General features: G+C 43.6%; 1 protein-coding gene and 1 long non-coding RNA gene across 5 annotated transcripts in view; one reads left to right on the forward strand and one right to left on the reverse strand.

The window, feature by feature from the left end:
* The first annotated feature begins 266 nt into the window (after window positions 1-266).
* LOC128141022 (uncharacterized) lies at window positions 267-5,661 on the forward strand. Its single transcript, XR_008234874.1, has 3 exons — window positions 267-459; window positions 551-603; window positions 5,559-5,661. It is a non-coding gene; the product is annotated as an uncharacterized LOC128141022 (long non-coding RNA).
* ACLY (ATP citrate lyase) overlaps window positions 937-13,897 on the reverse strand; it is a 30,887-nt gene continuing 17,926 nt past the window's right edge. For 3 of the 4 annotated variants that reach the window (XM_052785477.1, XM_052785478.1, XM_052785479.1), the window contains exons 13-29: window positions 13,729-13,819; window positions 12,529-12,558; window positions 10,640-10,781; window positions 8,596-8,764; window positions 7,979-8,083; window positions 7,531-7,727; window positions 7,317-7,398; window positions 6,261-6,371; window positions 5,581-5,708; window positions 5,293-5,386; window positions 4,866-5,020; window positions 3,934-4,084; window positions 3,231-3,374; window positions 2,919-3,032; window positions 2,315-2,397; window positions 1,988-2,064; window positions 937-1,791 (exon numbers count right to left, since the gene is read on the reverse strand). In XM_052785477.1, coding sequence (XP_052641437.1) covers window positions 1,697-1,791; window positions 1,988-2,064; window positions 2,315-2,397; window positions 2,919-3,032; window positions 3,231-3,374; window positions 3,934-4,084; window positions 4,866-5,020; window positions 5,293-5,386; window positions 5,581-5,708; window positions 6,261-6,371; window positions 7,317-7,398; window positions 7,531-7,727; window positions 7,979-8,083; window positions 8,596-8,764; window positions 10,640-10,781; window positions 12,529-12,558; window positions 13,729-13,819 — 1,968 coding nt within the window. In that variant the 3' untranslated portion in view covers window positions 937-1,696. The remainder of the gene's footprint in view (window positions 1,792-1,987; window positions 2,065-2,314; window positions 2,398-2,918; window positions 3,033-3,230; window positions 3,375-3,933; window positions 4,085-4,865; window positions 5,021-5,292; window positions 5,387-5,580; window positions 5,709-6,260; window positions 6,372-7,316; window positions 7,399-7,530; window positions 7,728-7,978; window positions 8,084-8,595; window positions 8,765-10,639; window positions 10,782-12,528; window positions 12,559-13,728; window positions 13,820-13,897) is intronic. The other variant, XM_052785480.1, reaches the window with a different exon arrangement.

The following is a 13,897-nucleotide window of genomic DNA, read 5'->3' on the forward strand; positions in this document are numbered from 1 at the left end:
CTGGGAGAGATGGCGGGGGGGGCGGGGAGAGGCGGCACAGGCGCAGCGCCCGGGGCGGCCCGTCCCCTCAGCCCCGGGCCACCGTCGCCTGGGGGCAAGGGGTGCCCTGAGGGGAGCAGGGATGTGACCGAGGTGAGCGTCCCCCTCACTCCCCAGCGAGCAGAGGGGGCGTTTGGGCCGGCACCGCGGCAGGGGCACCGCCCCCGCCTCAGGCGAAAGGCGGGACGGGGGCAGGCGGGACCTGCAAAACCCGTCAGGAGGGAAAGTGCTGGGCCTGCTCCCTGATGCTTCCCGGCTTTGGGGCGGCCCTGGTGCTGTAGGTGACACCAGGGTTGGTCGGCGAGGACACTGGCGCGACAGCCAGAGCATCTGCCAGCGAGCCTTGTGATTTCGCACAAAGGCAGCTTGCTACGCGCGTTGCAGTTGCAAGGAAGTGGATCTCTCTGCCAAACTGCATAGGTACCATAGACAGGGAATACACGCATAGTTTTTTTCAGAGCCTTGAGCTATCCTTTTGATTATTTTTTTCTCCTTAACATTGCTCTCTCAGGCAAGCCTGCAGGGAAGGAACTTGACATGAGGAATTCCCTCACTCCAACTAAGGTACACCTTTTTTTTTGTTAATTGGAATTAAGTGAGCTGTAGTTGATTATTTCATGTTTACAACACAATACACTTCCCTAACTCTTGTGTAATGTTATATCAATTATAGATAATTTCTTTCCTACTTTGCTAAATGTCATCTTTTTGACCTACACTGAAACATGATAGGATCGGTCTGTATGGTGTTCTTTAAAATCAACTACAACAGACACCAGGAGAGGAATAATTGCTTTGAGGTTTGGTATTTTGTTGAATGACTGGTTCCCAGCTTGTCACACATTGTGTTAGACACTGTTTAGGACCAACTTTTAGAAGCCAGAAGTAGAAAGAGAATAAATCAGCAGTGTACCATTTATTTGAGTTAGGTTACAATACACAGACAAGTAGGACACTGAAGTTATTACCGAGATTATTTTTGCATCTGCAGATAACGAGTGACATTCCATATACCAGCAATCTAATAGCACATGAGAAGTTGTTTGCATAAATACAGACACCGGAATACATGTAGTTTCACAGTTTTAACAGCAGTATGTTACAACTTTACACTTTAAATTACTACACCAGAGTTTGAGTAACATTGGTTATATATCAGCAGTGGTCCCACTATTCAGGGTACAATCAGACTGGAGATGAGAAACACAGTAAACAAATTGAAAAACAACCAACAAAAAAAATCCCAAATCATGGCTTATGGGAATGATGGGTACTTTCCCCTCTATGGGGAAAAGTTACAGCTTGTTACCAGACTAATGGATCTTCCGCAAGTTCAGTAAGACTGTGCCTACGAGCAAAACTACCCCCCCCCAACCCCTTAAAATCTTTTTTCTGGAAACAAAATTAAATGAGTAGAAAAAAATAAAAAGGTGAGAGACAGTATTAAATACAGCAGGTAACACATGGAATATCACAAGTTTTGGTTTTTATTAGAGTAAGTTTCTATTCTTATAAAACAGTTGCTTTGCACAGTTTGACCAGGCAGCCCAATGTCTATATACCAATGGCCTTTTTACATCAAAGTCCCATTTGTGGCTGTCCTCTGTGCAGGCTTCTGTCTTCTTGAAGTGACATTCTGAGGCAATACTACAGGTTCTCACATGGTCATGTGCTCTGGTAAAACATAGGATATGTCATCCCATGGGTGGCGGTACAGACCTTGTTTCAATCTCTTCTGATCCAGGTAGTGTCCTAAAACAAAAGTGGTTTGTGTTACAAAATTTCTGTTCCTCCTTCTAGTCTTACTTTGCCTTGAAACAACTTTGATTTCTGGATTCCTACAACTAGCATTTTAGACTGAGTCCCCCAGAGGTTCACATTTGTCTCATGTTCATGGTGGCAGGGCATTCCCCAATAGGATGGAAGGGGAGAAATGTGGCAAACTTACCAATGAATCCCATACTCCTGCCTAGTACAAAGATACCATTAAGAGCTCCTATATCAATATATTCATCTGCTTCTTCCCTGAAAAGGAAAAGAAATTAAATAGTATCTCATAGTTATCTATTTAAAGAATCAATCTTAGAAAGACTATGAGTCTGCTGTAGTGCCAGTAGCAACACCGAATTAATGTGAAAGCTTCCTTCCCCCAAGTCCAGGCTACATTTCCTTCACAATGTCCTTTTGAAATCCTGGCCCCACATGAGCTGGCAGTATAGCTCCCATCATTTTTATAGGACCATGACTTAAGAGAAACAGCCCACTACATACTTACCGTGTGAAAGAGCCACAATTCCTGAGTACATCGACAAAGGCAACTCCAATAAAGCCATCTACATTCAGGATAAGATTTGGTTTCTGCAGGAAATGAAAACACACCCCAATAAAGATGTTAACGTTGGCAAATGATATTCACTTGGCAGCTTCCATCCTCAAGGGTAATTTGAGGGCTGCCCATAATTGTGGACACACAAGCCTAGCAATGGAGAAGGCTGTTCAGCAACTTGAGCAAGAGCCATGCTTAATGTGAATGATGGAAAAACTGCCTCAAACAATAGGCCTGCATTCGGTTCAAACCACAGAGATTATTGACCACAGCCCATCACATGTGCTAGCTCTGCCTCAGAATACAGCAGTTCTAGTGTGGACAGCGGACAACACAGATAATGGGTGTTGGTTTGTTAAGCATTTTCCTGGCATCCAATAAATGTCTTCAGCCTTACCAAACTGTAGTACTTGGCCTCAAGTCTATCATAGAAAAACAAAACCCCAGCAACAATTTATGAAGCACTGCAATTAAAATACAGTATTAACCCCTGGATGCTTTTCCTCCATTAAGAAAGACTGCTCAAGAGGAGCTAAATACTAGCTCATTTCACCTTAGAAGTTGTAATTTTTTCTACTTCAAGTGCATAGTCCAACAGTGGGGTGGCAGGGAAATGCTGCTTCACGTAGTCTTTGAGAATCTGAACTCTCATGTCTGGGTTATTTATCTGCAAGTTAAGAACACATTACAGTCACTGATGTTGCCTCTTACACAGGTACTTGCCATAAGCTTTGCTATTTGTAGGTTTAGGAGAATTTGGTCAGTAGCTGCCTCTGAAACTTACTAATTTTCTTTCCTTCGTTTTTTTCTCTCTCACAACCTTCATATCCCCCCCCCTCCATTTGTACTAATGCAGTTTTCTTACTGATTTGACTCTGTGTCCAATGCCCATGATCAGTTTCCCTTCTTTCTTCATCTTATTCACAAACTCCATAGGGATAATCCCACTGTCAAAGGCTTTGCTGAACATTTTAGCTGCAGCATCCAGCGCTCCACCAAACCGGTCACCCTGGGTGCAATACACAAAGGAAATTACAGCAAAGGATTCCACAATTAAGATACAAAACAAGCACAAGATTATCTTCCCCATCCACCCTGCCTATCACTGCAGCATTCATGAAATTAAAGGTTAGGCAGGCACCCGAGATAAAGCATCTGTTTAGAGCTCAACACAAGTGCCACTGTGTAGCCGACGCATCTCCACTAGAGACAGTGGGAAGGGGGAGAAATGCAATCTAAAGTCTGTTTTATTCACACTTTTACTTGTCAGTCTTGGAAGAGACTAGGCAACCATATAGGGACAACACTGACAGCAATTTGGCCTCTACAAAATATTTCTAGACTCAAAAGAGACATCAAAACAGTCTTGCTTACTAGAAAAGTGGACTAGGTTTTAAACATAGAGTATCAAGCTATTAGAGTTGAATTCAACAGAAATTCAAAGCGTGAGTGAACAGACAAAACCTGTCCATGGCTCTGCAGCCAATCTAAATCTTAAATTAATAGTAATAAAACATAGACAGAGTAATGAATAACAAAGCCAAATCTTTTGGATATTAGGTACTTACAATAGTAAGAAGGCCTGAAGTGAGACTCGAGACAAGATCTTTTCCAGCTCTTGCACAGACAATGGTGTTGTGGGCTCCAGATACAGCAGGCCCGTGATCTGCTGTTACCATCAAACACATCTCAATGAACTGGCAGGCATACTTTGGTAACCTGAGCAAGAAAGAGACTGAAGTCATTTATTGTAAAGAAAACTGAATAACAAGACACTTGGTGTTATACTGGACAGTGACTTTTGTTTTCGGTGTATGCTTGAAAGAAGTAGAACAGAAAGGGAGCTGTAGGGTCACAATACCCATCGGTGCATCCTAATATCTTTCTCAGAGATCAGATTTTTTTATTCAGTTTCCACAGGAGCTGTTTAGCTCAGAGCTGAGGGTCAGTTTTGTACGCTGAGTTTGCACACACTCAGCAGACAGATCAGTGAGCTCTGTGAGTCCCCTTGAGGGGAGCCACATGGCTGTGCTACAGTTCTGTTCTTCCTGTTCTGCTGAGCCAGAGATTCCTGCTAGTGCCAAGAGTGCCTCTAATGAAGGCATGATCAGATGAAGGGAGGAAACTTCTGCCATTCAGAAGATTCCCTGTAGGCTGGTTAGCAAATGTTTGTAAACTCCCCAATCTCTCCAGGGTCAAGGTGACAATTATAATAAACAAGTAGTCAGAGAGTGTGAAATAGGCCTAGAATAGAGAAATGGAGAAGTTTCCTCAATGCGCCACAAAACTTGTGGAAAACTTAATCCCAGGACTAAAACATACTGTATGAAGCCTTGAAATGCTGATGTGGTCTCAGAGGAGGGGATATAGAGATGGCATTTCCAATGAACCTACGTTCACAAAGGAATCCTGGAGTTACTTTTGTGCTAAAAAGTCTGTTGATGAACAAGCAAAACTTCAAGCCAAAGAATTTGGGAGCTTTCACAAAAAGCTGCCTCACCTCCTTTGAAACCAGAGCAGGCCCAGGACTCCTCCAATTCCCATCTCTTCTTTGAAGACCTCAGTGATTGGCATCCCAGCATATATCAGTTCCTGACCTCTCTCATCACAGATGCTTGTCATAAAGGAAGCCGGTTTGCGGATCAGACCCAGCTCCTGGAATCACAGCGTAAAGATGGGATTTTAAACATTTTAGAAGCAAGGGGCAGTAGGAGGCAGAGCGGTCACACAACAGTGCCTTAAGCTTGCCCTCACAGCAGCTTCCACAGCCTAGAACCAGCATAGCCAGTGAGCTCACAGACAATGCTATAAAAGTGCAAGATAAAACCCCAAGGCAACACCGTTATCACCATAAGCGTCCAGAATCACAGCAAACATCCTGTCTGGTTTCTAAGGAACCAAAAAGCAAGTAAAACAGCACAGCTCACCCTTGCCCAGGAGTAATCCATTGGCACAGTTGGAGGCGGCACTTCCTCAGCTGGTTCAATCACTCTTTTAGCCACAAGATCCTGGTAGACAGACCTAGGGAGAGAATCCATTTATTAACTTAAGTCCTTTTAAGAGATACAAGTGAGGTGGTCTTAATCTAGACCTTAAAAACCCAGAATGAATAGAAGTTGTTCTCCTTAAGCAGGAATATATTCCTTTATCAGGCTAGAATCAGTGCCCTAACAGTTTTTGTCCCCTGCTGAAGGTGCCCTGTTAATGGGACTTACTGAATGACCTCTCCCAGCTCATCAAAACTCCGGGGAACAAACACACCAGCTTCCTTCAAGGCTTGGTTCTTTGCAACAGCAGTTTCAGAAGCCTGGTTGGCACAAGCTCCTGCATGGCCAAACTGCACCTACAAACAAGAGAAGAGACAGCAGTAAGGGATACAAGTTGTTTACCTGCAGAGAGTGAAACAGAATAAAGAACTGACTAGGAAACTGGTGACAGAGGAATACCAGTGATCACACATATGCCTTCTTATTTGGGCTAACAGAACTCTTGGTTGCAACTACAGTCAGCACTGCAATATGCAGGGCATTTTCTGATCTAGAATCACTCCAGGTTCTTCCACTGACATTCTGCCTCCCTGAATTCCCCCACTCTCCGGAGCTGCTTAACATGCACCTTTCCCATTCCCACTCCAGAAGCAGGTGGCTATTAGAATCCGTTGCATTCCCTGGGATCTTTGGGCTCTCTTTCCAGGTATGCAGAATCCCTTGGAAATCTCCAGTGGCAGACTACAGAAGCTCAAAAAGCTTTTACTGTTTATGTTTATTAACTTCTGCATGTTAAGTTGCTACTGGCAGTTCTGAAAGGTTTAGGCACAGTGAGAGAAGTTTGGGGTTTTTCTTCCTGTCACAGATACATACTTACTTCATGCATTTGCCCCCAGTTTTGCACATACCTCTGAAGAGAACATGGTGGCACAAGTACCAATACACCAGCACACCACTGGCTTGGTGATACGGCCTTCTTTAATACCCCTGCAGATCTTATACTCTTCTGTACCTCCAATCTGCAGAAAGAAAGAGAACTGAGCTGGTTCAAAACATTGCACTTTTGTAGAATCCAGCTCCAAGATGCACATAGAAGTATCACTTGGATTTTTTTTCTCCTTTTTCAACATGTCCTGGTTTCAGCTGGAATAGAGTTAATTGTCTTCTTAGTAGCTGGTATAGTGCTATGTTTTGAGTTTGGTATGAGAAGAATGTTAGCAACAACTGAAAACATCAGTGTTATCAAGTAATGTTTAGACTAAAGTCAAGGATTTTTCAGCTTCTCATGCCCAGCCAGCAAGAAGGGTGGAGGGGCACAAGAAGTTGAGAGGGGATACAGCCAGGGTAGCTGACCCAAACTGGCCAACAGGGTATTCCATACCATGTAACATCATGTCTAGTATGTAAACTGGAGGGAGTGGGGGTGGGGGGAATCACCACTTAGGGACTAACTGGGCATTGGTTGGCAGGTGGTGAGCAATTGCATTGTGCAACACTTGTACGTTCCAATCCTTTTATTATTACTATTGCCATTTCATTAGTGTTATTAGTTACTTTTCTGTTGTATTAAACTGTTCTTATCTCAACTCATGAGTTTTACTTTTTTTTTTTCCAATTCTCTCCCCCATCCCACTGGGTGGGGGGGAAGTGAGTGAGCAGCTGCATGGTGATTAGTTGCTGGCTGGGGTTAAACCACAACACAATGAGTAACAGCTGAAGTCTCAGAACAAAGCCTCTTTATTTGACTTTTTTTTTTTAATGTAGGAGAGGCTATGCTTGTCTGTGGAATACACTCAATTTCTTTAGATTAAAGCAGCATGAAAAAAATTTCAGACATTCAACAACAGTATAAATAGCTCCCACTTATCTGCAGCTGTTATTTAGCATCCTTGCAGCCAGGTCAGATGTTCCCAAGACAAAACACTTGGGTATTTCTTAGATAGGAGTGAACTGGTCTCACTCACCTCTCCAAGTACTACAATCATTTTCACTCCTGGAGTATCCTCATAACGCAAGACATGATCCATAAAAGTTGAACCAGGGTATCTGGGTAGAATACAGGGAAAGTGGTATAAGTTTGTTTCATAAACTTCTCTGAAAGAAGAAAAATTAACAGCCAACCTGCCCTTCTTCCTCCAAATTACTAACAATTCTTCTGTTGAAAATGCAGACTCCTACCTGTCTCCTCCAATAGCCACCCCTTCATAGACCCCATCAGTGGTTCGGGAAATGATGTTGTTGAGCTCATTGGACATTCCTCCAGACCGTGAAACATAAGCCACACTGCCAGGACGGTACAGTTTTGATGCTAAAATATTATCCAGCATGCCTCCTGTGTTGCCTATTTTAAAGCAACCTGGTTTGATCCCACCAACCTACAAGAAAATTAGAGAAAGATGTAAAGCCCTTTAAAATATACATGAAACTTAAGAACATTTCCATAAGACAGTCTTGTCAGTATTTATACAAACAGAAGACAGTAATGTGACCTTAAAATGAGAAACTAACATGCACTTTATATGACTAAAGACAAAATGGATTGTAGGATATACTTTATCCTTCAGAGAAAGCTGATCTGAAGATTAAGACAGATGGACAAGAAAAGAAAAAGGTCATCAATACTTACAGTTGCAGGCCCAATGATAGTGACTCCTTTTTTATCAGCTGTCTTGATCAGTTTGCGGGTCAGGGCCTCTGGAATGCCCTCAGCAATAATGGCAATGGTGCGGATCTGCATCAAGATAAAAAGAAAACCATTAGTAACCCTCAGTGTCACCACCCTAACGAACTGCAGGACAGAGAAGGCAAACAGCTGCTCAGGGGGAATGATCAGCTTCTGCCTTGTCAGGCCTCTGGGAGGTCACACTGTGCACTCTCATACTGGAAGGGCCAGTGCATGGACCCACAGTCTACTGTGATCTTCACAGCAGTCTCAATGCAGTGTTCAGAGAATTTTTTTCCTCCCCCTTGCACATTAGAGCAGCACTATGTTTTAGCCAACCCATAGTAATCACTAACCAAGAGGTGCCCAGTTCCTTGTACACAAATTCCAAGTCCAGCATTCAAATTTGCTGTGCAACTCCAGTGTCCTCCTCAGAGTCTATAAGGAGTTAGAATTGAGGTATTTATCTACCAAGTTGGAAAACCAAGACAATTTGCTAATTCCATCACAGTTTAAGAAACACTGGTACCCTGCTGACAAGATCTTCCTTTTCTTGGGCTGCTTCTAGATCCCTCACTCACCTGTGGGTAATTCATGGTTTCAACAGTGCTGTCATAAGCAGAGCGCAGAGATGCAAAGTTGATGAGAACATCCACCTCTGGGTGCTTCCTCATGGCATCTGACATGTTCTTGTAGACTGGGATCAGGATTTCTTTGTGGCCCCAATAGAACTTCTGCCTGTGGTCACCACTATGGAGGAAAAGATGAAAAAGTCCCAACCCTTAAGGCTACTGGAAAGACAAAGGGATACAGTGCATGCAGACAGAGGAGTTTGCAAACCCCAATTCTCAGACACCAAGACTGACTGTGAGACACTCACTAGCAAGTGAGCATACATGGGGAGGGACCATACTAACAGCAGAAGGTTCTTCAGAGTATAGAACAGAGCAGCATATGGAAGGAGACGGGCTAATAGGGACAGAGGCATCCAGCAAGATGAATAAGCTCTCCCACAGTGAAGTTACCAGAACCTCAATTCTACTCCAAGCTGGAAGACAGAATGAGGCACAGAAAGAGTAATGAATGAGATGCATGCAAAGCTGCATTACTGGACTGGAACAAATACCGGACTGGGGGAACAGGAAACCAGTATCTGCGGTGAACAGCGAGGACAGCAATGTGAGGGCCAGTCAGCTTTCCAATTCTGCTACAGTGAGACTCTACCCACCCTGCCCTACACATGCTGAAGGAGATGCACCTAGGAAAGTTTCATCGTATGTGTTGTCTTTTATATATGGTAGATGCTCTGACTGGAACTTCATTGAAGTTTATACTGTTCAATCATTTAAGAGTGTAGAGATATTGGCTGCATTCCCATATTGGTACATTTGTAACAGAACATTCCAGGTTTTGCCAGCCTGGCTTCCTCCAAAAGGTCAAGCAGAATCAGAAAATTAATTATAGGTAGCCTTAAACTTTTAATCCCTATTGCTTTTTCTTCATTAAAGAACTGCGCCACTGCAAGGGGTTGCCACTCATCTATAGATGTGGCTATGCCTGCACTCAAGTTTTAGTACCCTGAGGTTTGCACTTGCTGAGAAGTTATTACAGAGCTGCAATTGTCATCACAGACTAACAGTACAAGGTACTTAATTGTCAAGAGGCAAAATTCTCTGCAAGACAGAGGTTGATTAGACATCAGCTATCCTGGATGTCTGTAAATACCACAGAAATGAAACAAACCTCCTACCTTTGTATGGGCTCCCATCTCACTGTCTCAGCAGCAGGCCAGACAGCCACTCCTTTCCTTCTCGCTACTTGCCCTGTTTGACAGGGAGACCCCCCCCCCACACACACTCACAAGGTACAATAACAAAAGAGCTTATGCACAGCTGTGCTCTGGAGGTTCCTCCTGAGAGCAATCTGAAACACCCAATAGCCTCTCTCATTCCTGTCAGCTGTGGGGATAAGGTAAAAGAGGGTGAATAACAGAAGAGAACTCTGTCCCACTGAAGGATCCACATACTTCCTGCATGCTAAGAAACTACTGCCACTATAGGAAAGAGTATGAACAAAATAAACAGGGTTTTTTTTTTTTTAATTTTGTTTGGCAACATGACAGAAAAACTGCTTTAGTCTATTAGCAGAGCTGCTCCAATTCTGGCTAGTATTTGGAGAGAAAATTCCAGCTGCTGCAGGCACAAATCAGGATGTCTCAGACAAGCATGCAGCAAACAGTAGATGCGTGGAAGAAACCTTAACACAGCCTTACTGCCTCTAAGCCAGTAGGCTGTTCAAGAAAGCCCAACTAGTCATGCCTTCCTCACTTGCTGAGTGAAGGAACAAAATTTGGACACCCTTTGAAAGAGCATGAAGTGGGACTTAAATTCTGTGGCTAACATTAAGCTGTTTCAACAGAGCAGCCTAAAATCAATGGTTGAGGGAAACAGGAAGCAGTCTGCAAAGACAACCTGATGGTGGAAAGGAGCATAGGAGGTGTTAAAGCACAGATGTAGACTAGGGCAGAGCTACACTAAAGAACAGCAGAGAGTGGAAGAGGAGGAAGCTAACAGAAGAATTTGAGGGAAGCAGTCAGAAAAATAACAGTCAACACAGGCTACTTACGTGAATGGATAAACCATGGCAGCTACCGAAGGTTCGTCCCGGGAGCAAATATAATCAAAGTCCAGCATTCCTTGCACAGCCCGTGTCTGCATCCCCCAAATGATAGCTTTGGTGTGACGGCTGAACAGGGTTGTAGCTTTACCTGCTCAAGAGAGAGGGGAAAAAAACAAAACACATTCAAAACGTACATCTGTGCAAGAGAAAAGCTGCAACTTTGCCAAATGTCTGCTTAAAGTCTCCCAGAGGAGCATATTCCCCCCCTCCAAACTGAACCCAACAGGTGAACTGCAGGATGTAGTAGCCACACTGTCCAAATTAAGGAAGAAACTGTCGATGAAGCAGCATCCCCCTTCCCAGGATTCTGAACACAATAGCCAGGTTTTGGGTTTCACAAAATGGGCAAGTGCTTAATCACAGGGATGGGGGCAGGGGGAAGCTGGTGTAGGAGAGGAGAGATAAGAAGTGAAAACTGCCTCTTCCTCTTCTCACATGGGCCATTCATGTTCCTCTCAGTTTTATTGTGCAAAGCTGAAGAGGAAGGGAACTTTGAATTTTATTTATTTATTTGCATATGGTGTACAGTCTGGGAGAACCACAGGAGGTTTGCCTCCTAAGTTTGTTAGGGCGTTACAGTAGGATGATAGGAAATAAAAAGAAAGGCAGGAAATGGAAGGGACAAAGAAAGCAAAGGAGCTCTACATACTCAGCTTTTGTTTTCTTTTTTTTGTTGGATTCTGATCATCACAAACGTGATGGCTCCAAGAATATATATATGGCCCAGAACTTGGCTACAGGGGACAGTGTCACAGGAAAGGCAACAGTTCAGCTAGTGAGGATGGACTGTTTGCTTGAAGTATAATTACACCACTTGTCACAGCAAAACGTTGAGTTCCTCCCTTTGACTCCAGGCAGAATTCATTTAAAAACTCTTAAGAACTCAGAGCTGATCTAACTGCTGATGCCAACTCAGTCTACCACTAATTCCTTTATGGCTTTGAATCAAAGGTATACAGCATTAGGGATTCAACAGTTCTTCTGGCTTTAACAAGAAATCAGTCACTATTCTCCAACTGTACATGTTCACAGTTTAGATGCACTGCCACATGACTTTTATTAGGAAACTGCCTACCCCGAAAAATTCTGTTTATCTTGCAGGTGCCTGCAAGGGCATAATATTAGTATTCATAGAAACAGGAAAATGCAGGCCCAGAAAGGTAATGCTGTTTGTCCAAGACCAAACAAGGAAGAATCTGAGAGTTCCCCTTCTACTATCCCTCCTTTTGTGATAGGTGTGATGTCTTGAAACTCTACTTTGACCCTGATTCAGCAGTTTATTCTCGTCCAGCGCAGAGCTCAATAGGGTGGCTTAAAGTCCCCGTAACTTCACCGAGATCAAGCTTTAATGGTTTGCTGAACTGATAAGGCAACAAGAACATTTAGTTCATTCTGTGACTTTTCTGTGTCCTTCAAGGCTCATAAGCACAGCACCTGCACTATTTTGTTTCCCTTTGAAACAAAATGCCAGTCATTAGGCATGGTTAGTGATTCCTTTTTGAAAGCAGAGAACAGAGCGTTGCACAATATGCTTAGGTCTGTTTTTCTCTGTAATGATTGTTGGGGGGAAGAGAAGAAAGATTAAAGTTTGTTTGAGACCTGTCCCTCTCTCCCCCAGAAATAGTAAGTTTTTGTGCAAAGGAATATGTGATCTGCACTTGAAAAAACAGATGAAAAGTTCATATGGTGATAGCTAAATATGCTGGGCAGGAGGGAAGGGAAGGACCAGACAACACTGCAAACTTTTGGAGAGAAGAAACAGCAACAAAACCAAGAACTAAAAAAGTCAGCTGCCAGCAAGGCCAGGCACATTCAGCTAGTCACACGTGTCCTACCTGAACCAGGTCTTGAAGCTGGGATTGAATCTGTTAAAGAGAGAATAACTCATGCAACAGTATGACAGAGTTGGCTGCTGTCATCCCAACAGCAGGGCACCTGCAGTGGGGTGCTGCAGCTTCCCTCCTCCCCACAGCACTCAGGCCTTTTGAGTTTTGCTTTTGTTAAACAGACTGGAGCACTCTCCACTGTACTTCCTCTCCAAATAACTGGACATCAAATTTTGCATTTTGCCATCTAGAAGCTTTTTGCTTATCCCAGCACAAACACATTTCAGGTTCAGGTGGCAGTTCCTTGCACTGCAAGCTCCATGGCTCACGTATTTTCAGCATCTTTTTGAAGCATTGCTCATGCAAAATTCTGTGTGCAATGATTAAGAGAGCAGTAGTGGGTTTTGTGATGCGTTTCACCAGAATCGGATCCGAATCTTGTCATCATGTCATACTGTTGTAAAGGAGGCCAGTATCTCCTCACATTCAGGGGAGGAGGACCAGGACATTATGGCATTCTGTACCTGCGCAACTCTGCTTTTGTTTTCCCCCCAATACAACACGCTCTGACCCAATCAGGCTTTAACAGATACAACAAAAAAGCTGCCAAAGGTCTTGCATATCACCATGCTAAAGAAGCTTCCTACAAACTTCATTAAAAAAAAAAACCAAACAAACCACCTGAAAAACAAAACAAAAAACACACCACAGGGTAATCTCCAACCCTAAATGTGTGAGGAGTACATCACAACTCCTACTGAACTGACTGTAGAGTGTTCATCCAGGAAACTGCAGCATATACCAGGAAGGACTTTCTGAATACCTACACCGTTCTAGTAGCATCCCATGGGAACACCCCCCAGGTACTTAACTGGAAAGCAGGCCTCAGTTCAGCAACCACAGCACAGATACTCTAACCTGTTGTCCGCTGGTCTCGCATAAGGGGACATGGGAATGCTGGAGTTCTCAGACTGTGCTGTTTCCCTTCAAAGGGACATCCCAGACCAAGGCAACTCTGACTCACCTTGTGTATAAGCTAATAGCACAAGTGACAACATTCTAAAAGCACTTAACTAAATTCAAAACAAAGATAGACAGGTACCACAAAATTGCTTCCCTTCATATCCACAAAAAGCATTAGTCTAGTCCACATTCTGGCTTTTGGAGCACAAGAGAACTGCTAGCAATCATTTCCAATGCTGGACTTACCAAGAGGTGCTGTTGGTTTTGCCTTCTTGGCTGGAGCAATATCATCTGGTTTGGACTCTGAGAAGGAAGCCGTTCTGCTTGGTGCTGGAGTCTGAAAGATTCAGAAGCCAAGTCAGTAAGGGACAGCATGCCAGATAAGGCCTGGAGCACATAGGAGGAGGTGGCCACT

The sequence above is a fragment of the Harpia harpyja genome, chromosome 4, assembly GCF_026419915.1.
Source record: "Harpia harpyja isolate bHarHar1 chromosome 4, bHarHar1 primary haplotype, whole genome shotgun sequence".
NCBI lineage: Eukaryota > Metazoa > Chordata > Aves > Accipitriformes > Accipitridae > Harpia > Harpia harpyja.